This window comes from Atractosteus spatula, chromosome 3, assembly GCF_055471065.1.
Source record: "Atractosteus spatula isolate fAtrSpa1 chromosome 3, fAtrSpa1.hap1, whole genome shotgun sequence".
In the NCBI taxonomy this organism is placed as follows: Eukaryota; Metazoa; Chordata; class Actinopteri; order Semionotiformes; family Lepisosteidae; genus Atractosteus; species Atractosteus spatula.
Genome location: NC_142708.1, coordinates 75630029 through 75651226, shown reverse-complemented (window position 1 = coordinate 75651226; position 21198 = coordinate 75630029). Strand labels below are relative to the sequence as shown.

Sequence of the window (21198 nt, the reverse complement as noted above, 5' to 3'; positions counted from 1 at the left end):
ACAGCACAGCCACACCCCGGCCAGAACCAGGGATTCCCAGGGATCAAACAGACGTTTCCCTTCGGGAGTACTCACCTATGTTTGGATGATTCAGACCTTTCATTATCCGTACCTCTCTAAAGAGCTAGAAACAGCAGAAAGGAAAAAGAAAAACATATTAGACACGGCATCTACTGTACTCAAGAGCTGCCTACTCCTGGGACAAGGCGTGACAATCCAGAGCCCTGGACGCATAAAGTGCAAGACTGGACTACAACAGCAGTCCAGCAGCCCAGCAGTATGTTTTACAATATGCTTCTGAGAGGTTGCAAACTCAAGGAGATCCAAGCCGGAGTCCACACTTGTAACCAAGAGCAATGAGGCAGCAGTGATAACGTCTTTAAATTATTTAAAAAACAAAATAAAAAATACATGAACACACAGGAGAGCAGCAGAGAGACATCAAAAGCCCATGTCAGGTCTTGGAGAATTCACCTGTGACTCCAGCCCTGACTCGGTCAAGCCCCAGACTGAATTCTAATGCCATCTCTACAGGGAAGGCACTTAGCGGTGGGTACACACGCGGCACAAACGCCAAACACAAAACGTAACGTATCTAGGAAATTCCCAGCTTGCGTGTGCTTTCATCAAGGGGAACTTTCTTCACCGCCCCCTGGCAGAGGTGTGTTTGTCTGCTTTTATTTTGTTTCTGGAACTTTGGAGTTCACGCAGTTTAAGACATCCTCGGGCACACATGCGAGCAGAAACAAGATGTCTGCTTACGAGGTCCATGGAGCACCTGCCGCAAGAGGAAATACAGCGGCGCCGCAGTGCTGAACGAGAGACGAGGAAGGAGGAAGAACTCAACTCCTGAAGGGAAACAGAGCGGCAGCTTGATGTCACGGACACCCTCTTGTATGACACGGAGAAGCTCATTCGCGCAGGAACCCAGTACGAACCCAGGCAGAGGCGGGAGGAGGGGAAGTGGCCCTTGGCGGGCAGGAGGGGACACTCTGGGGTGCGTCAGAAAGCCAACAGCAATCACAGGTCCATTCTTCCATAAAGACCCACAGAGCTCTGTCCATGTGCGTGCGGGTCCGCGGACCCAATCTCTCGCAAACACAGCACTATTTTTGTTAAGTTTTCATTACTGTAGAACAGTAAATAAAAACTGATGGACAGACCGCACCACAGAAACACTAACACACGTGTGTACGTGTGAGTGTCTCCTCTGTTTCTTTCCCAGGGGACAACGCTCTCCTTATAGGATACGGTCTGCAGTCACGGGGCCCTGGAGAGAGCAGGGGAGTGTTTAAATTCACAATTGTACAAATGCTCACTGTGGATTAAGAAACTGAGAACTGGAAGATGTTGGAGAAATTTCTAAACCTTGAACAAAGTTTCTGATAATCATCAAAATTACTGAGGAGCTGAACAGACAATGAAATATTTTAAATATACAGTATACAGTATTATGCATTTATACTTGTCTATGTATGTCTCCACAGACTCTTTCTAAATAACCTATATGTTTCCTGAGAGAATCAACACATTTCTACAGTAACCTATAGGTTATTTGCCAAAGGACATGTCTGTACAAGTAATTAGTACAAATATAAAAACGCACACACTTCCACACACTGGGTGCTCTGCAAGCCAGAGCTAAGAAATACAGGCAGCAGCCCCTGGAGACAGAAAGAAACAGAAAAGCATTGATTTTAACCCTGCAAAGCAAACAGAAGCAGCTGCTGGCCTGTTTTCAAAATGAACTCCTTAAACTGCTGTTTTTCACAAAGTGAAGCAGCCAAAATAAGAAGCAAAATAAAGAGAAAACATTTGCAACATATAACATCCAAAGACTGTCATGTCATAATGAGGGATTTTTTCAAGGGACTTCAGGCGGGGAGACCAGCCTGGCCTGTTTGTCAGGGAATTTTCTGGAATTTCGTTTTCCCTGGTGCCAGCCCCGGCTTTCCGGGTGCACTCACTGCTGTCCTGTCCCGAGCGCCACAGAGTATCTCTGGGACACAGGGAGCCGACTGCCAGCGGCCCTGGCACTCCCTCTATCGGAGTGCAAGACTGAGCCTCAACTTGTTCCAGGAGGCAGACTGACCCAGAGCCGCACAAATTAGTCCAGAGCTCAGCCCACTGCCCCAGCACCGAAACACAAACTATCTGCTTCTGTTGTGGAACCGCTGGTCACAGAAAGGGACCGATTTAAAAACCGCTGTGCACAGGATGACACAACACGAAGCAGCTTTTGTCTCGCGAGCAAGGCACTGCAAATCAAACATCGAGCCTTCATATTTTTATGGAAGCAGGCGCTTTGTTTAAATTTTGACCTTGCTCAAATCAAAGAATTATGTTGGTCCTTTAGGGAAGTTAAGACATTTTGCCATCGTTTGAAGAAAGAGCCAGCCCAAAGTTCTTATCTGATGACGCATTTTCTGCATGGCAGTATTTTCAGTATGTTACACACCTCACTGCAGGGCAAAAAAGAACTTTTGGTCATTAGGCAACCACTTCCTTTCTCTTCTGCTCATGAGTTATTTGTCTCGATCTGCATATAGAAAATAATATTAACACACTCAATCAAGGTCATTGATTTAAGTAGCAGAACAAAATTCAAACAGGAGGACAATGCTGCACCAGCTTTTAAATACAGCACACCACACAAACATATTCGTTTGTGTGTTAATGCACAGCCACAGTAGACACACACAAGAGCCACGAGCACTGCATTCACAACACACACCTTTGAAATCAACCTTTCACAGCACCCACACACAGACGCGGAATTGGAGAAGATTCTACATTCATACAGATGCCAGCTCTTCGCCCAAAAATAGCACGCACTGTCACAGCACACCCTCTCTCACTCCGACCCTCTGAGACTGCCCTAATTGAATTGAGAAGGGGAAGCATCAGCTGTTCACCTGAGCACTAAAGATAATAATCACATAAGCCTACTCTTTCTCTCTCCCTCTCATAAATTGACTTCCTGGTTCATTCCCCGGGGCTTACCCACGTCACTGTTGCCATGGTGCTGCCGGTATTAAGAGACAAGGCTCTCTCCCCAGGGCCAGGCTGTATCATGTGCCCCCTACTACCCCCCACCTAGAGCCTGATGGGAAGTCCACCAATGGCAGTATCCCAGGAGCCCCTGCACTGCTAGGTCAGCCAAAGCCACATATGTGCTGGCCCCTGCTCCCGTCCTTCTATTAGCAACCTCCAGGGTTTTGTGTCATGATAGCAGGAGCCCTTGGCCATTGTAATCCAGCTCCCCCCTCCCACCGAGTGGTGGTACGGTCCATCAGCGGACCCTCGTCACGTGATCTCTCCCACCTCATCACAAGGGGAAGATCTCATAACCCTGCCTGTACTGTAGCTAGCCACGTCTGTCACTCTGTTCTCCCATTCATCCTTGTATTCTAGATTTTATTTCTTTTAGATCCGGGTGTTGCATGTTGCATGATGCAATTTATTTATATGCTTTGAAATGATCTATTATACATCAACACAACATTACAGCTTTTCCACACCTTAAAAGGGCTTAACATCCAAAGCACTGGCTTTTTTCTTTCTGTTTTTCAGAGTGGAACTAATCTTTGCTTGTTCTTTTGCAGCCAACACACGATGACACAGCTCCTCACTTGAACAATACTACTCCTACTTTTAACACTGCTAATAATAATAATCCAAATTTAAACTTCAATGCAACTGTAAAAATAACTGGATTGGCTCTTCAGAAAGTGGCACAGCTCAGGTGCTGCAACACTGCCTAGATAATGAAAAGCTCCCTATCCCTTCCGTCTGGCATGCAGAACACAGGATTAGATCTCATAAAGGCCCCCCGTGCTGCTGTTGCAGGGCAACGAGAGACTGTCCTCCGCCCCAGGCTACAGTGGTGAGCCAGGCCTTAGAGCAGACATATTACCACACTGCCTTCCCACCGGCTATGGTATAATTAGGGATGCCGCCAGCCACCACACCACAGGAGCTCAAGGACAGAAAAGGGTCCCACAAGGCTGTCTCACATACACCCGTCACACTGGAAAGGCCCTGTTTCGAGGTCTGTCACTATGCTTACCATACCCAGAATTATTCAGAGACACAGAAGCGTAAGAGTGGTTACAGAGGAGAGGAGGCCGGTTGGCCCACGTGGCTCATGTGGCTGCTGTTAGCTGACTGATCCGGGGATTCGGACGTTTCTTGAAGTGAGCCAGGGTACCAGCTTCAACAGCAAGGCTGGGCAGTTTGTTCCACACTCCCACAACCCCTGCGTGTACACGCCTCCTGAATGCACTTCCCCGCTGTTTAGTGTGTTTTGAAAATTCTCATTTTCTTTGTTCCCTGCATGTCACATTGGCAGAATACCGTGTCGCGAGGCGCAGTGCTCAGGAGGAGATGCGGTTGTCACGTGCTCTCCCTGATGCACTACCTCTTGCTAGGTGAAAGTGAAAGTGCAGTATTTTTACATCACTTTATTAACCCTTTACAATTTCTTGCATTAGGAATTATCTTTTCGCATACCCCAGCTTGCTCTCCATGAGACACACAGACACACAGATAGGGAGAGAGTCTGGGGTCAGTGAGCAGGGTCAACCATTGTACGGTGCCCCTGGAGCAGTTGGGGTTAAGGGCCTTGCTCAGGGGCCCAACGGAGTAGGAGTCCTCTGCCGGCTGCGGGATTTGAACCGGCAACCTTCTAGCCAGAGGCACAGATCCTTAGCCACAGAGCCACCACACCGCTATTTGCTGCTTTGCGATGTTTTTTTAAATAGTGGCTTTTCTCCTCAAGGCTTGAGCCACGATGGGGTACAACGCGTGACAAACCTGGGAGCGGGCGGGGCTGCTGGCGCTGGCGCTGGCCCCGGGCACGGAGCGTGTGAGGGCGTGTGTGCGCGGGGTGGGGCAGCTGGGGCACTGGGGCAGGGCTGACTCACAGTGCACAATGCCTGAAGTGCCCCTGAGTCAGCCTGACCTAACAAGCACTGACTACGCCTGGGAGGAGGCTATAAACCCACCGTCCTGTTCCACGCGCAGAGCTGTGTGGTGACGAGCACTAGAAATCTGCACACCACCCGTAAAGATATGAAGCCCAACAAGATACTGGGATATATGGTGGAAAGCACAGAACTGACATTGAGGGATGCTGTGCCAAAATTGCACAATATTTTGTCAACACCAAATTTCGAATAGGGTTCACAATTGTGATTGGCATGTTAAAAAAAAACAGGAAAAACTTTTGACACAGAATCAGTTCAAGGAACGCCACCAAAGAGACTCCTGGTCATAAAGGCTGAAATAACCTGAAATAGACAGGCTGAAGGAAGCAAATCTCTTTAATCCCTGGTGAAGGAAAAGGGACACAAGTATCCAAACTATCAACAGAGTCAGCCCAGAAGACAACTTCCATACTAAAAGTAAAACAAGAAAGCAAACTCACAAGCAGAAAAGGGATGTACATTTAAGACTAAAAACAAAAGGCACAAAGGGATTGCTTTTGCACAAATAGTTGTGGGAGTCTGAAACAAGCTACTTGCTCATGCCCTTGAAACAAACTCCCTGGGGTTTTTCACAAAACCTCTGGATGAGATCCTGGGATTAGTCAAAGACTACCACAAAAATGAGCAAGATGGGTCCAATATCAACCTCTTATTAATTTGATTTTTTTCTTGTTTTCTTATGCTGGTTGAAGACCATGATAACACAGGCTTATCATAAAAGGCATAAATATAAAAATGATCACTATCAACACAGAGAAGGCTCTCATTCACAGCACATACATCTATACAATGAGATGAAACCATTGGTATAAAAGCACACTCTCAGTATATTGAAATTCCGGCTTGTACCTTTCTTTCTAGTACATTCGAACAGACTGATGTCCAGACATACAGTAATAGGATACTGTCTCACTGACATCCATAATCTGAAACAGATCAATTGTTATCTAATGGTAGTACTATTTTCTTTTAGCAAAACAGATGATGATTAGAATGTTAATTATGATCATCGTAATTAAAGGGCAAATAAATTTGCCACCCTAACAGGGATTTAAAATAACAGGCATCTGGAGACTTTGCGGAGATCTGTGTGAATGCTCCATTTGATCTGCGCTGTTGTGCCAGATGGCCCCAGCTTGAGCTGCTAAAAGTTCAGGCCACAAGCGCCTGGACCTGGGGGAAGGGTTGGCATCTGTCCGTCAGCCATGGTCTTACCTCTCCCCCTCGCAGCACCCATCCCACCATGAGCTCGCTCACACACCAGCTGGCGGGGGTACCCTGCTATTTCCCTCCACATGTTTCGGGGGGGGGCATCCCAAAATACCACCCCCACACACCCTCCCACCCTCAGACTGGCACTTGTGGGCACTGGAGGAGGTCAGTGTGTCTTTGTTGCAATGCAGAAGGCTGCAATGTGGACAATACCAAGTACAGGCTAACTGGAACATTACTCTGTACATTTTGTTGATTGCAACATCTCCAACACCTACATGAAGATGTTAAAAGTATGGGGTGGCTCTGTGGCTCAGGATCTGTGCCTGTGGCTGGAAGGTTGCCGGTTCATATCCCGTTGCCGGCAGAGGAATCCTACTCCGTTGGGCCCCTGAGTCAGGCCCTTAACCTCAGCTGCTCCAGGGGCGCCGTATAAACGGGTGACCCTGCGCTCTGACCCCCAGCTTCTCTCCCTGTCTGTGTGTCTCATGGAGAGCAAGCTGGGGTCTGCGAAAAGACAAATTCCTAATGCAAGAGATTGTGTATGGCCAATAAAGTGATCTTACCATAACACAGGCAAGGCAAGAAATTGTCATCAGAGAGAAAACGAGTGTTTTTCTTGACAGCAGCTTTTCTGCGTTGCAGCCCAAGCTTGTCAGGTCTCAGAGGCTAAGCAGGGCTGGTCCTGGTCAGTTCTGGGTTTGGAGACGTCTAAGGTCTCTAATCAGCTCACCAGGTTACTGCTGTAAGTGGTGTCGGGGGAGTAGCTGGCAGTGCCCTTCCCTCTGCAGCAGAATTTGCAAACTAGAACCAGCAACCATTCGGCACCCCTGGAGCACTTGGGGTTAAGGGCCTTGCTCAGGGACCCAGTGGAGTAGGATTCCTCTGCCGGCCGCGGGATATGAACCAGCAACCTTCCAGCCACAGGCGCAGATCCTGAGCCACAGAACTACTGTTTATTGCAGACCTGCAGTATTGCTTTAGTAAATAATTTTATATAATAAATTGTTGTATAGTTTAACTACACTTATACTTTTATATAGTTTATAGTTCATCACTGGAACTTTAATTACTGGCTGTCAATTGGAATGAGCTGGGAGATGGAGTCCTTGTGTAGTGGGACGACAAGCACGCGAGTCTGGGCTACCTTGTTTTAATTAGGATACAAAAGGCAGAAGAGGAGATTTCTGATTCGCACTCCCGTATCTATACCATGCGAGGATCAGCGGGAGAATGGAAACAGGGGGGTAGGGTGGGGACCAGGGACCCCCAGATCACGGTGGGCTGTGGCAGAAAGGGGACGCTACGGCTTTAAGAGCAGACGGTGCTTTGGGGCTGCCCAGGACTTCACAGGAGGGGGAGGGGAGAGAAGCTATACATCCTCCATTCAAGCCCCCCCCTCAATGACCCAGGCCAGCATTCCAGACAGGCAAACAAAAGAGACAGCTTAGGCAGTGGGGCGGGGGTCCTTGAGGGGCCTGTCTTGGTAAAGCACCCCTGTTAGAGCCTGACAAAAGCAGGCCAACGTGATAGGGCAGTGGATGCTCCAGTGTGGATGAGTGAGTGTGTGAGGGACAGAGGGCAGGGGGCGGGGGGGCACTGTACACCAGGCAGAGTGCCTCTCACCACACAGGAGCAGAGCAAGAGGGGGTGTGCGCGCTGACAGGGAGTCGGCATTTTCCCACAGCGTCTTTCTAAGGAAGCAAAAAAAAAACAAATAAAAGATCCTACTCTCCTTGAGATTCAATTAACATCTCAGGCAAAGGAGGAGTCTGGGAAACGAGAGGGACACCGTGTAAGCGTGCGTAAGAGTCCGCGAGCGAGATCGGAGCAGGCACTGCGGAGAGAACCGGGCCGCACAGGGAAATACCAGACCGGGCCTGCCGCAGGCTCACAGAGGCCCGAGGGATCTTCCAGCCCTGCTCTGGACTGGACTCCTGCAGCTTTCAGGGTCAGATGACTGCGCACAGAGAGCAAGAGGGACCTGCTGTCTCCTGCGAGGGAACAGTGCAGAGCAGCCGCTGCCCCTGCCGCCATGTTCACAAGAGCCTGACTGCCTTCCAGAGAAGTGGTGGGACAGACTGCAGATTAGGCTAATGGTTCTCTAACTGCTGTATGGGGGAGCTCCAGGGGTACCCCAAGAAAGGCCTAGCTACACATGACTCAATCAGATGCACACTCGAACTCCATTGTCAAGAGAGATCTGACAAAACCAAATGTTTGCACATGCCTACCGCACCAGCCGGAATGAATATGAAGAAGAAATATATTTATGATATTTCGCTTTCCGTTCTATTCACTTCATATAGTTCTTAGATTTCACTACATTTTTATTTCAGGTTAACCTACTGTGGGATCAGGCTGTCCCTGCAGAGATTAAAAACAGTGTGGAAACCCGTGGGTGCCAATAACATCCACAGCATGCGGTTTACAGTTCACTCCTGCAACCAGGCTGAAGCCTGTGCATCTCAAGCGGTCATGCAGATGGTGGAATAAAATCATTCCTTTATACAGGGGGACGCATTTTTGGTCCCACAGAATCCAAAAGGACCCAATTAATCTACCAGTGAACTGCAGCACCCACGGGTGGCACACTACAGCCATTCTGCACAGCAGAGGTCTCTGCTGAGTTCAGAATGCACTAGTTTGAACCTGCGCCTTATCAGTCAAAAACCTTTACGCCTTATGTCCGTGTTGCATGCATGCAAACCATTCTTCTGGATATTTTCACTTCATCTGTCCTGACAAGATAATTTAAACTGCAAATACCAACCGACAGAAACCAAGGTTCTTCAGTCACATGTGTAGCAGTTCCAAAGGTTCCACCTACTCTCCCTGGTAAGGCATTGAACTCCACAGGAGACAGCGCAAGTGATATTGCCACAGCACTTAGAGATAAATAATTAACAAACTTTATATTTCTTGAAATACTTAGAATTTATCTACATCCAGCTGCAGAAATCATCACAGTTCTGTCACTTCAAAGCAAACATTTTATTCTAACTGCCTCTCAGATCAAATATTAAATCTTACATTGTAGTTCCCAAACTTAATGGTTGGCAGTTACTGACAGCTAATTTTGAGCATTAATCTTGTGGGGTGAATCGCTATTTTGAAGAAGTCGTTTTTTTTTTTAGCCCTTTTGGATGCACTTTGGACTTCGTTATTACACCCTGAAATGAAATCAATACCAGGGGACTCACCTTTTGCAGGCTGGTAGGGTTCAGCTGAGTTTTGTCAATAATTTTTATTGCAACCTGAAACAAAGAAATAATAAATAATAGGTATGGAGATTCCTGCACTTTACATAACAACATTACTTATTGATGTAATATAAAACATTTCAGTTTTTATCTTAGTAAATTGCACATGTGGACTTGTTGGAGTTGTGGAGGACTTGTAAGTTTCACCAGGAAAGGAGCTGATTTACTGGCAATGCATATACAGTGGGTCCACATTTATTCACACCCAGTATTCACAACAAGGGCTGTGTTAAGTAAAAAAAAATCAAGTGAGCCTTCAGTATTTGTTGTGTGAGCAAATGAAGATGAGGAAGATTTTCGGTATTCAATACTGCAAAAACATCCATCCACACATTATCAGAGAGCAGTGCATTCTAGTAAGACTCATGGCAACCCAGAGCCTATCCAAGAAGCCCAGGGTACAAGGTAGGATTTTACTCTGGAATGGACACCAGTCCACTGTAGGGCAAGCACAAAGGGACAACAATGAGACACCAGTTAACCTGGCCTGCTGGTCTTCAGAAGGTGGTACTGTAGCAAACTGGTGCATCTGGAGAAAAGCTATTCAAATGTCTAGAAAATACTTGTGTTCAAATACATGACATTCACACCCTGGCAATTTGTCAAAAATAAATGCCAGTGAAACAATCCTCTGAATGTTTTAGAAATCTAGTACTTTCATAAAGCCGCAGAAAGACTATAGAGGCTTCTGGAATCCACACTGATTGTCATCGGGTTTTAATTGAGGCAGAACACAGAAGCACTGTCACGTGGAATGACAGAGTCAAAAGATCTAAAGGAAACATTATCAACCTCCACAACTCTAGTGATAGCTCTACAAAATCATAAGACATCCCATTTTCAAATTTACTGTTCATCACCTACAAGTTAAAGAAAGAAGAGGACCCCATCAGGAAGTGGACGTCTTTTGAAGGTTTTACCAAAATCTACAGTAAGAGAGGTGGTTTGGAGGGCTCCTTCACACCCAGAGACAACAATTAGGAATCTTCAAAACTATCTGGGATCATCAGGATACAACGTCTCCTGGTCAGCCAGATTTCCAAGATATGAATTTTTCAAATAACTAACCGATTCCCAGTTGGGTGAAACAGTATGAGGAGTATGTTCAGCCCAGAATGCTGAAGTTGATGTTGGAAAAAAATGTCTGCCCTTTGGTGAAGCACGGAGGCAGATCTGCTTGGCTGCGGGGCTGTTTTCATCCCCTGATCCTGGAGCCTTTGTTAGAATTCAGGGAGGGAAGAATTTCAAAGAATATCATGACATTTAATCCCACTACTGATTCCTCCTGCGAAGATGCTGGAGTGTGGTTGCAAACATGGACTTTCCAGCAGGATAAGAAAGCATAAAAAACGTTTCTGGATCAGGTGTCACAGTCTCCAGACCTCATATTCCAACAGAATATTCCTAGGATGAACTGTCAAAAGAAGGGCTGAAGTTCTGCATGGAGGAGCGGCAGAAATCTCGACGAGAAGTGCCCGAGTCAGTTAAAAGGCTACAGGAAGCACCTGCTGTATGTTCTCTAAGGAGGATCAATGAAATATTGATTTCGGGTACACTGGTAATCTTGACCGCTGTATGTAGAGAAAACTATGGCAGCAGTGACTCAGAACTAGACGTCTGTGGGTTCAAACCCCAGGTCGGGCATTGCTATTGTATATTTGAGCAAGGAATGTAGCTCAGATAGCTCCTGTAAAATGCTCAGCTGTGTATAAATGGGAACACATGTATGTCACTTTGGATGAAAACAACAGCCAAATAAATTCCTAATGATAACATGTGTAATTTTTGTTTATCAGATTTATTTTTTGCAGTATCTGGCACTGATATGCTTACAAAGTTTCATGTTTCATTTACTGTACTTACAGTAGACAACAAATACAAAATGGATTTGTTGTTTTGCTAAAAACAACTTTCACAGTGAGCATTACTGCCCTCTGGGCATCTTCTCTAAGGTGATCGTCTGCCGTGAATTTCCGCAAGTTTTCCTCTTACATGTCAAAGACATAATGGCTGGGTGAAACGCTGTCTCCAAATCGTCTATGTGTGTGTCTCGTCTCCAGAGTAGCCTGTCCTTGCACCCTAAACATTTGGGGTAGGTTCTACATTGCCTCAACCATCACCAAGAATACTTAATACAATGGAAAAATTACTTTCAGTTACATTGTATCAGTGGTATGAAGAAATCTGTGGGCAACTAAACCCACAGTAGACACCTGCACACAGAAGCCATGACCTCATGCTGGCTTTCTAACTGCTGTGTATGGGACTATTTGTACCACGTCTCCAATTTCATTTGCTTGGAGAACATCTTTTAAGCAGCAAACCAGGTTTGGAAACGCTGAATGGCAGTTGCCAGAATGAAAAAACTGATGATTCTGGAGTTATTTGAGAAGTGGGGAAGCAGGCTTGCTCTAGAACCTGTGGCCATTGAACCCACCCCTGTGGTCTTAGCTCAGCAATCACGTGCATCAGAATGGCATGCAGATGCAAAAACGAATTTAGAGTAAGACAGTTATTCTAAAGACCTCAACAAAAAACTATGGCTCTGCCTATATTATTTCCTGCCCGGTCCAGTGAAGGGGGTAAACCAGTACATGATCATTCATTCCCACAGTCAACACCAGCTCATAGCTCAGCAGTATCACATGGCTTGAGAGTGGTGCTGATGCTGCCTGGTTACTAGACTTGAGCTTCATCATGGACACTGGGCACCTTGTTACCTTCCCTGCCCAACTGAAGAGTGAACCTGGTGCTTCTCTGCCCTGTAACCTGAGTTGGGTATGGGACGGCACACTTTTGTACAAAACACAGATACTCTTCCTAATGAATAAGCAGGCTGTCTTTGACTCACTGTGAGGTACGGTAGGCTTTAAAGAGCACACATCTGAGGTGCTCATCTTCCCGCGTCAAGTTCTTACCTCCCTCCCCGTCAGGATGTGTCGCGCCAGCTTGACCTTGGCGAAGTTACCCTTCCCGATGGTTTTGAGCAGGCGGTAGTTGCCGATGTGCGGTTGCTCGTCGGAACAGGAGGCGATGGAATTCCGACACCGGGCGCCCAGGGAGCGGCTCGACCAGCCGGAGCCCTTCTCCGAGCGGCTGCCTGTGAGCGAGGCATGCTGGGAAAAGAGCAAGACGGGGAGAGGTGGAGAGGCCTCCGTGAGCGACAGACTAGCTCAATCGCTGCCTGCACGTGAGCAGCTGCACTGCCTCAAGCCCCAGCCCCGACGAACACCATTCCAGGACTCATCAGGCCGCCACATCACAAAGGAAAAAAAACGTTTTCGAATGAGGTCTTTCTGAGACCGTTTCGACACGGGAAGAAAAAAAAAACTATAACACCTATGAGAGAGACAGGACAGCTTTTGAGAAGTTTAATTTTTCCACTCCTGAAAAAAATGTCTTACTTTCTCTGCTGTGTTGACTATTTCAATTTTTTTTTCATGACGACTTAAAAAAAAATTGAGGAGAAAAAAGCTGACCTGAAGCAATAACCTTTCAGAATAATCCCGTGTTTCACCCGAAAGAGCTTCATTTTCTAAGAAAATCAAACTGGATTGCAGTTCACTGGCAGTGCTTTCCAGCAAAAGGTTAGTTTATTCTGTAACATCTGCATCTTCTTTGCATCTCCTTTTTTCTCTCTCTCATCAGCCAGTTTTTGATGAGTCTCTCACTGCAGCTTCTCATCCGATTGCTATTTTATTTGTTTTATTTCGAAGACAGAACCCTGCTGTGAACCAGCCTGTGGCTGTGTTGGGCCAGTGGGTTGCCACATGTAATTTATTGCACGCACAGTAAGACTATAGCCCTCTCCTCCAGAAGAAATAAATAAATGAAGAATATACAGTATACCACCACAGCTTCTACTGACCTGAACTGAGCAACCAAGAAGATCCTCTTAAAAATGCAGCAGAAAGCTGTTCTTTTGTCAAACGACGTTTTTTTTTTTAAATGACAGAGTTTCTGCTTCAACCTCATGCCGTTTGCGTAACAACTATAGACCAGGATTTCCAAGCTGTGCCACGATAAAATGAACCCAAACCCAGCAAAAAAATTCCAGCTGTTCCTCAACATTTGGCCGTCTGCAATTTCATTATCAGCTTCTGTTTTGCACTGCAATGCACTGGGTCACCACTGCACCAGAGACCACTGTGCTCGAGTCTCCCCCATCAATTCATAATTTCCGTGAGAATGTGGCCTTGGGATGTGTTTCTAGAACACACTACTCAGGTGTCTGTATATGCACTTTGCAAGGCAGCAACATCAAGACCCTGCATCTGCAAACTATGGAGGTTAATGATCCCTTTTATAATACCATGCACTTCCAAAACATGCAGTCATTCCTCTGAAGGGTATCTGCAGTTCAAGGAAAGCATGTGATAAACACAATTCTCCTTTGGGGTAAAGGAACTGTACAAGGCCACTTACACAACTGTGAAAGATCTACCCCAGCCACAACCCCTTGACACCCTCGGCACACTGTCAAAGGAAACCGGACTCCCACTGCATAAAAGAACGAGCCACTTCAGATTCTTCTATTGCACTAAATCTTTTGGGCCTGGTACCTTGTTTTCAGGGAATCTGACTGCACTGTTGTGCAAACCTATAATAATACTAAGCAGTATATTTTCGCTCTTGCACTTCCTTCGTCATTTGTAGGACAAACTTGCAGTTTCTTCAGCCCCGAAGGGGAAAAAACTTGCCGCACAACTTTGTCTCATTTGTCTTGCCCACATTCGCCTGAGAAGCAAAAATTCTATTTATGGATAAAAAACAAATCTCTGGGAGGGTGAAATAAAGGAGTGGAGCTGGTCTAGAAGCATCCCAGCTGACAAAGAAACAAAATGTAGATAAATGACAACTGATGGAGACAATCAAGGGGCAAGATCTTGCACAGCACAGAAGAGACGAGCCTCCTTCTACTGAACCGTCCTGGCAAGACGCAGCCGAACGAATCGGGAGCTGAAGACAGTGTTAATGTGCCATTCCTGTCTTTGGGGGAAAGTCCCATTTCAGTTTGTGTCTCGGGAGGCAGCTCAAATGACACTCAAGACCGGGAGTGAAAACTGACCCAAAATCACACATTTTGGCACCTTTAGATTTAAACTTAGGTGCCTTTCTTGGTTTTATTTGAAAACGTTGTTTGTAGTCCAGGGACACCCCCTTTCTATGTTTCAGGGATTTTTGGGGGACATTTCAACAAAACATGCGAACAAAGGGAGATTGAAGTGCTGCAGGCGAGCAGGTTGTGTGCAGTGTTCTGGTTTTCATTCTGGCTTTCTCAGCAGTCTTGCTCAGCCCCCCCCCCCCCATCCCTCCCCTCCCATCCAGCAGCTCCTCTCCTTATTCCTGTTCTTCACCCAAATCCCCACCCTGTCATTCAGCCCCCCTCGTTCCTGTCTCTCTGTGCCCATTTCACACAAAAAACTCTTGAAAAATGCCCCAGCAGAAAAAAAGCCCTCCTCCCCCACCCCCCAAAAAATAATTCTGATTCTCTCCCTCTCTCCAGCTGGTGTCTTCCTCTTTCTAACCCAGGCTTTTCCTGTCTGCATCCACATGTCTCTCCCCCCTCCTGCCTCCCTCGGGGAGAGCCTATCGATTCCCCGGCTCTCGTAGTCTGATCACCGCTGCCCATGCCTTCAGGGTCAGCCGACTGGACGAGCTCCATCCCTGCAGACATGTGAGTGGGGGAAGGGCATTTGGTGCGCCCCCCTCCCCCCCAAAAAATCTGACCAATCCCCCCCAAAAAGTGCGGACACCCAGAGGGCCGCTGCCAACTGCGAGAAGAGCAGAGACATCAGATCTGTGGTATCTGCCCGCTGTGGCTCAGGCACAGTAATAACAACACACTGGGGGATTCCACCGAAAGGACTGCTTCCAAGAAGAGCCCTCCCACCGCAATGCTGACCAGGGGTTTCCTGGTCCCGCCAGTGCGGGTCCTACTGCGACGAGGCGCTGCCGTGTCTGAGACGCCCCAGCCAGGCGGCGCTCGCCCCAGAGATTTCTATTTTACATTCTGGGTTGTCTTTTTTTGTGGTTGAGAGACCTTTGCAGCCAAGGTCCCCGCAAACCGCCGAACAGGAAGGCATCTTGGCAGGAGAGCTCTCCTGGGCACCGCTCCCCGGTGCAGACGAGCACCCGGCCTTTCGCATCAAAAACCCGCGCAGGACCCCTGGGACAGGCCTGCTGACCCGAGACAGGCAGAGGACGTGGTTCACGGTGCAACCAGTTCTCAGGTGCACCGAAGTGTGTAGCGCTGCACCACTGAGAAGACGAGAAAAAGCCACAGTTCTCAACCCCTACAAAATCGTAACACAGCTCCTGACAAAAAGCGAAATGCAAAATCCTCTGTAGCACTAGCCGACGATGACCCAGCCTTGACTGGAACCTGCACCCTCCAGACTACAAATAAAAAACCATACCAGAAATGGGCAGGATCACGTGCAGACCTGCACAGCAACGACGGCCTCATAGCGAGAGGCTTGTTCAGCACCTGGTGCGCATCTGGAGAGTCTCCTCTCCGGGTACCTCACCTCTCCCCGTCGCACGATCAACCACAAGAAGCCCTCTACATTCTCAGGGTTGTTCACCGTCGTTAATCTGGTACCAGTCAAAGTAAGAATCAGACATCGAACACTGCGCCCTCAGCGTTTCTGTGCTAAGGTGCCAAACAACAGGGTGAACCTACGGTACTAACAGTAAAGGATCTACGACGACAGTACCAAAGCAGTGTACGCAGCAGACCTGGTGGTCAAGTGAGTCAGAACGGGACACACACGCCACACCACGTGGGAATATTTATGACTGAGTTTTAAGCAAGAAACATTTTCATATGAATCGAGGTAGAAGGAATTGAAAACATCACAACAGAATGGGGCTGCACCTTCACGCGAAAAAAACAACCTGAGGCCAGGATACCTTCTTCACTACAGGACACTGTCTTGTAGGTTCTGTTTGAAAGTACCTCTCAATGGCTTAATTGGACCCTTAATTTCAATAATAAGTATAATTTACTAATTGTACCTTTTCATGTGCCCTCAGCAATGAGGGTGTCAGAAATTTTCAGTGAGCTATAGGAGTGCTTGTGAGTTGAGTAGAAACTGAAATGGTTACATTTAATTAAAAGACAATTCCAAATTATGGTTTAATCACAAGCTCTGCTGATGCTCGGGTGGGATGGAGCAGGACAGAGGTACCCTGGCTTTGGCTCTCTGGGCACTGAAAATCCCAAGAGAAAGTGCACACTGGCATCTCGTGAGACTGCACCCTTATGAAAAAAATCTGGAGATCTTTTTTTAGTAAAAAGCCTCTTACTTCTGGTAAACAGGAATACAAAACACAGTGACCACAGATTACGAGATAAATAGCCAACACCTCAATGCGTTTATTTCTCCATTAAGTAGTCTACAGTTGTAAACCAAATAGCTCACAACCTTCTCCTGCCTTATACAGTACACTCCTTCCACATACTAAACACAGTAACGATGACAAACTAGAGGCAGCCATTCAGCCTGTTCAGCTTGTTTCACTGCTACACGCTAAGTGATCCAAGGTTCTCCTGAAAGAAGCCCGGGTATCGGCTTCAGGGCCGGAGTGTGGGCCCCCAGCTGGCAGCCAGTGCAGATTTACAGCGAGGGGCTCCGGGCGGAGCCGGACTGGTTTGGGAAGCCAGGTAGATTCCCAGGGGCTGGCTGGTTCTCCGCAGGCGGCGAACAGAGCGAGAACACGCCGTCTACGCAAAGCAGAACGGAACCGCAAAACAGGAAGTGGGAAAAGGAATGAAATGGCTGACCATCTAACCCACCCACCCACCCACAAGACACAAAAGGCACTGTGGAAAGCAGTCTGGGCCCACACACATCAAAGAGAGGGTCCATCTATTTCTCTTTGTCACCCCCACCAGCAGTGCGGTGTTACCATCACAGGCACAGAGTTCCGCTGAGCCATGATGTGTTCAGAGTGTCTGGCCCCGCCACAGTAGCCTTGCTGGGCTCCTGAGAGAGAAAGAGAGAGAGCACCAGGCCCTGTGGTCACGGACACTTTTTAAAAGACCAGACTCAAATGGTGCTATAAAAAGGAAGGCAGCTTGCCCACACGAGAAGCTCGTCTCTAAAGAGAAAAGAGAGAGAAGTGTCTCTAAATAAATGCTCTCGGAAACACCCACTGTATACTATACACATTCATAGGAAGAGATACTGCGGGCTAATTTTAAAAACCACACAGGCGTCTGAGCGGGTAGTAGTGGCTGACATAGAGGCCCTGTTCAGAAAGGAAAAAGGAAAGTAAGACTATATGGACAGGAGCTGCTGCATAAATGCAAAAAAATGTAAAAAGAGTAGAATGATTGTGTGTGTTGATGCATGTGGGTTTACTCCCAGCTCACATGAGTCCTGCAGCCTGGCTTGGCTGTCCCTGACAGCAGCCAAAACAATGGGTCTTCCTTCCCCTCGGCTTCCTGCGAGAGGGGCAGGGCAGGAGGGGTCATGGCCGCCAGACCCCCGTGTCTCTTCAGCGGCTGAAGGGGAAGGAGGAGACGGGGCTGAGCGGAGGGGTGGGGCCGGGTAGATTTCACAACCCACCAGCACTGCAACTTCCTCCCCAGCCGAGTCGGCATGCTGAGGGAGTTTCTATAACAGTTTCGCACGCGCGGACTGGGCAGGAACACGCTGACATCCCTCGTTTCTCGAGGTCAACACAAAACCTCACTGTGAAGCAGAACAGGGAGCGAGTGCGTCCCTTAAATGAAAAAAAATACAGAGATAATATCTAAGCGACAGCCGCCGAAGATGTGGCTTTCTTTCTTATCAACTGGGGGAGGGGGGCTTGGAGAAAACACAGCCTGCAGCCCCTACAGAGCTCTTAGCACAGCTGCTGTGCGATGGCAGTCTGCACCTCCTCACACAGAGCCCTGTGGTTATGGAGAACAAGCTGAAGATGCTGACTCACGGGGAGTCCGTATGCTGTAGAGCAGACACGATGGGGTCCAGGGATCCTATCCTTCTCTGACAACCGTAGAGGCAAGACAGGCTGAACACTGAAGGCCTGCAACCAGGAGTCCCACTGCAAAACAGCTTTGTCTACTCCAGATTTTAACTCCTGCAGGGCTCTTGCACAAACTGTACCGATGAAGCACAAGAGCATTACTTCCTATTTCTTTTACTTTAAGTTCCTGTCTGTGCCAGTTAACTCTTTGATATTACGCCTGACATGGCCAGCTTTCTGGCTGGAGCCGCAGTGTGAAAACCAGACGGGAGATCAACCTGCTTAGCAACAGGGAATCTCATGTGCTCGTAAACGGACGCAACCTTTGAGACAAAACAAAAATCCCTAAAACCAGCTGTTACTGTGGTTATCTCACTGCTGTTGATCTGGACTCGGCCTTACTCCAGATTCGCGTGGCGTATTGGTGTCACTTTGCCACTTTCCGGTCTTCCACGGACTCCAACTGAATTTTTTAACTGCGATTACAGGGGCTTTCTTGTCCAGGGTGTACAGTCAGCATGGCTTTATGAGCCGAAGTTAACTAAGGATCTCCCTCCATCAGCACAGTGCTGGAAGACCCTACCCCAATAATCTGCTGATTATTCAGGAGAAAAAAAGAGGAACAGCTACAGAGCAGCAGCACATTCTTCAGAAACACTGTCACCGTTAAGTACATAGACAGACACCAGGAAGCCATGGTTTGGTTTGGCATTAGCCTCAAAAGACACGGTTGTTCAATGACATGGATGACAGCTTGTTCCATACTCCCACAACCCTTTGTCCCTCTGCTTCTCAGTCTTGAACGCACTTCCCCGTAGAGTCCACCTGTGTCCTGGAGGTCAGACTTGCCTGTTGATTCCAGCGCTCACCCTTGAAGTCCAAAACTCTCAACAGAAAGGGAACAACAGTTTTCCTTACACCTCACCCAAGCACCTAACTCCCGAGAGCTGGAAATTACACAGATTCCAGCTCCACCGTCCACTGCATCCAACAGCACCTGGAAACTGGACTTCAATCCCAGCTCTGGTTTCTTGGAACACCGTGAATCCCTACGCACTCCTTTATAAGACGTCCACTTCTGCGTTGAGTTCTGCACAACGAGCGAAAAGCCCCTTGAATAAAAGAACAGAAGAGGCTCCTGTTGTGCATAAAGAATCAGTAAAACAAGGACACGGGTAGCCGAGAGGCCCTTTCGCTATTCTCTGATCGCACAGGTCCAGGGTGTCCAACATCTGGCATCCAAGTAAGGGCCTTCTGGTTCCATCTGAAAACCAAGCACGCTGGGCTCATCACCACGTGGGGCGCTGTATGTGTCGGAGAAGGGGTCTTTCCTGACCCACGCCTTTACCCTGATCCAAATGAAAGACGCTCCTAGTTTCACGTACCCCGTTTCAGTAAGACTGGAGCCCCAGGGAGGTCGCCCACTGTGCTGGCACCACTGTGAAAGCACGCCGGCTTATTTCCCCAGGCCATACCCAGACACCACCCCTCCACACGAGACACTGGCACACGCTGCTGCCTCAGGGCTGTGCCTCACAGAGTACGAGATGGAGCTACACCAGGAATGCGGGGGGAACGTTATGAAATTAAAGCCCTGATTTCAAAAAAACAGCGAGACGGACGGAGACAGAACTTCTGTGCGGCGGCCGAACACTGCTGCTAGAAACACTACGTCTCATCAACAAACACACTTCGCAGAGCAGCTCAGCAGAAAGAGATGAGCTTCGGTGCAGCGAGAGCAAAAAGGGAAAACTGAATAGATAAGGCGGGTTTTCTATAGAGGGCCTGGTACAGTCGTTTTCCGATTTTCCTCTCTGGATTTCTTGAGCAAAATAAATCCCTCGCTAAAAAGAAACCAAACTTGAATTAAGATCTCCACCTTGACACTTCTGAGAGATGGGCGTTTCCATGGTTACCATTATGTGTGTTGCGTCATTTGTTCCGTCGTCGACACGGCAACATAGTTTTCACGAGTGCCCCCCGGCATGTTTTGATCACTCTGAGCACTCGGAGCACCACGCTGGCACGATACATGAAATAAAATCAGCAGAAACGCAAGGCATCTTTCTCTCAGGGGCTGTCCTGTTCGTTCGACATCACAAACCAAGTGCTTCTACACGTGGTCAGCTGACTTTGTCGTTTCCTTCCGTTTTGTGGCGGGATTGCACATACGGGCCCGAGCTCAACAGGACGAGCAAGCTTGATGCAGAACTAACGCGGCCATGGCAAACCACTAGCCAAGAAACAGGAGAACATCACTCTAAACCGCACCTGCAGCAGTTACAGACCGCCTGTAGAAACTCAGCGCGGTCGGTGCCTGCAACACAGTAACCGTGCCAACAGGGGGCAGTTGCTTAACTTCACAGCAAGCAAAAAACTACCAAAGGGGACCCTCTCCCTCCCCAAACCAAGTGCCGGTCACTGGATGCTCCACCCCAAGTTACTAAGACAGCCAGTAGCTCCTTAGGTAAAAGCTCCTAGGGCACTGATATGACACAGACGTCTGTATTCCAGCGTCTTGGTGTGCTGAATCTTGGAAGGTCTTTATTGACGTAATGCACCATCCTAAAACAGCAAGGCTCCTTGTGAAGTCCTACAGGTTTACTTCACCAAGCTTTGAACAAAACCATTTTTACAAAACTAGATATTTGTGAGAAGGGCAGCTCGGAGGAGAATTAAAACTCAAGGAATCCATGACCCTATCAAAACCTCTCCCTGACAAACAGTCTCTGTTTTGGATCTGTTTTTCTGAGCAC

At 47.8% G+C, this 21198-nt stretch overlaps 1 protein-coding gene across 3 annotated transcripts in view; it reads right to left on the bottom strand.

Annotated features, from left to right (window-relative positions):
- LOC148838768 (MAP/microtubule affinity-regulating kinase 4-like) overlaps positions 1–21198 on the bottom strand; it is a 46093-nt gene that overhangs the window by 21243 nt on the left and 3652 nt on the right. For all 3 annotated transcript variants that reach the window (XM_088911769.1, XM_088911770.1, XM_088911771.1), the window contains exons 2-4: positions 12382–12579; positions 9404–9457; positions 76–124 (exon numbers count right to left, since the gene is read on the bottom strand). In XM_088911769.1, coding sequence (XP_088767895.1) covers positions 76–124; positions 9404–9457; positions 12382–12579 — 301 coding nt within the window. The remainder of the gene's footprint in view (positions 1–75; positions 125–9403; positions 9458–12381; positions 12580–21198) is intronic.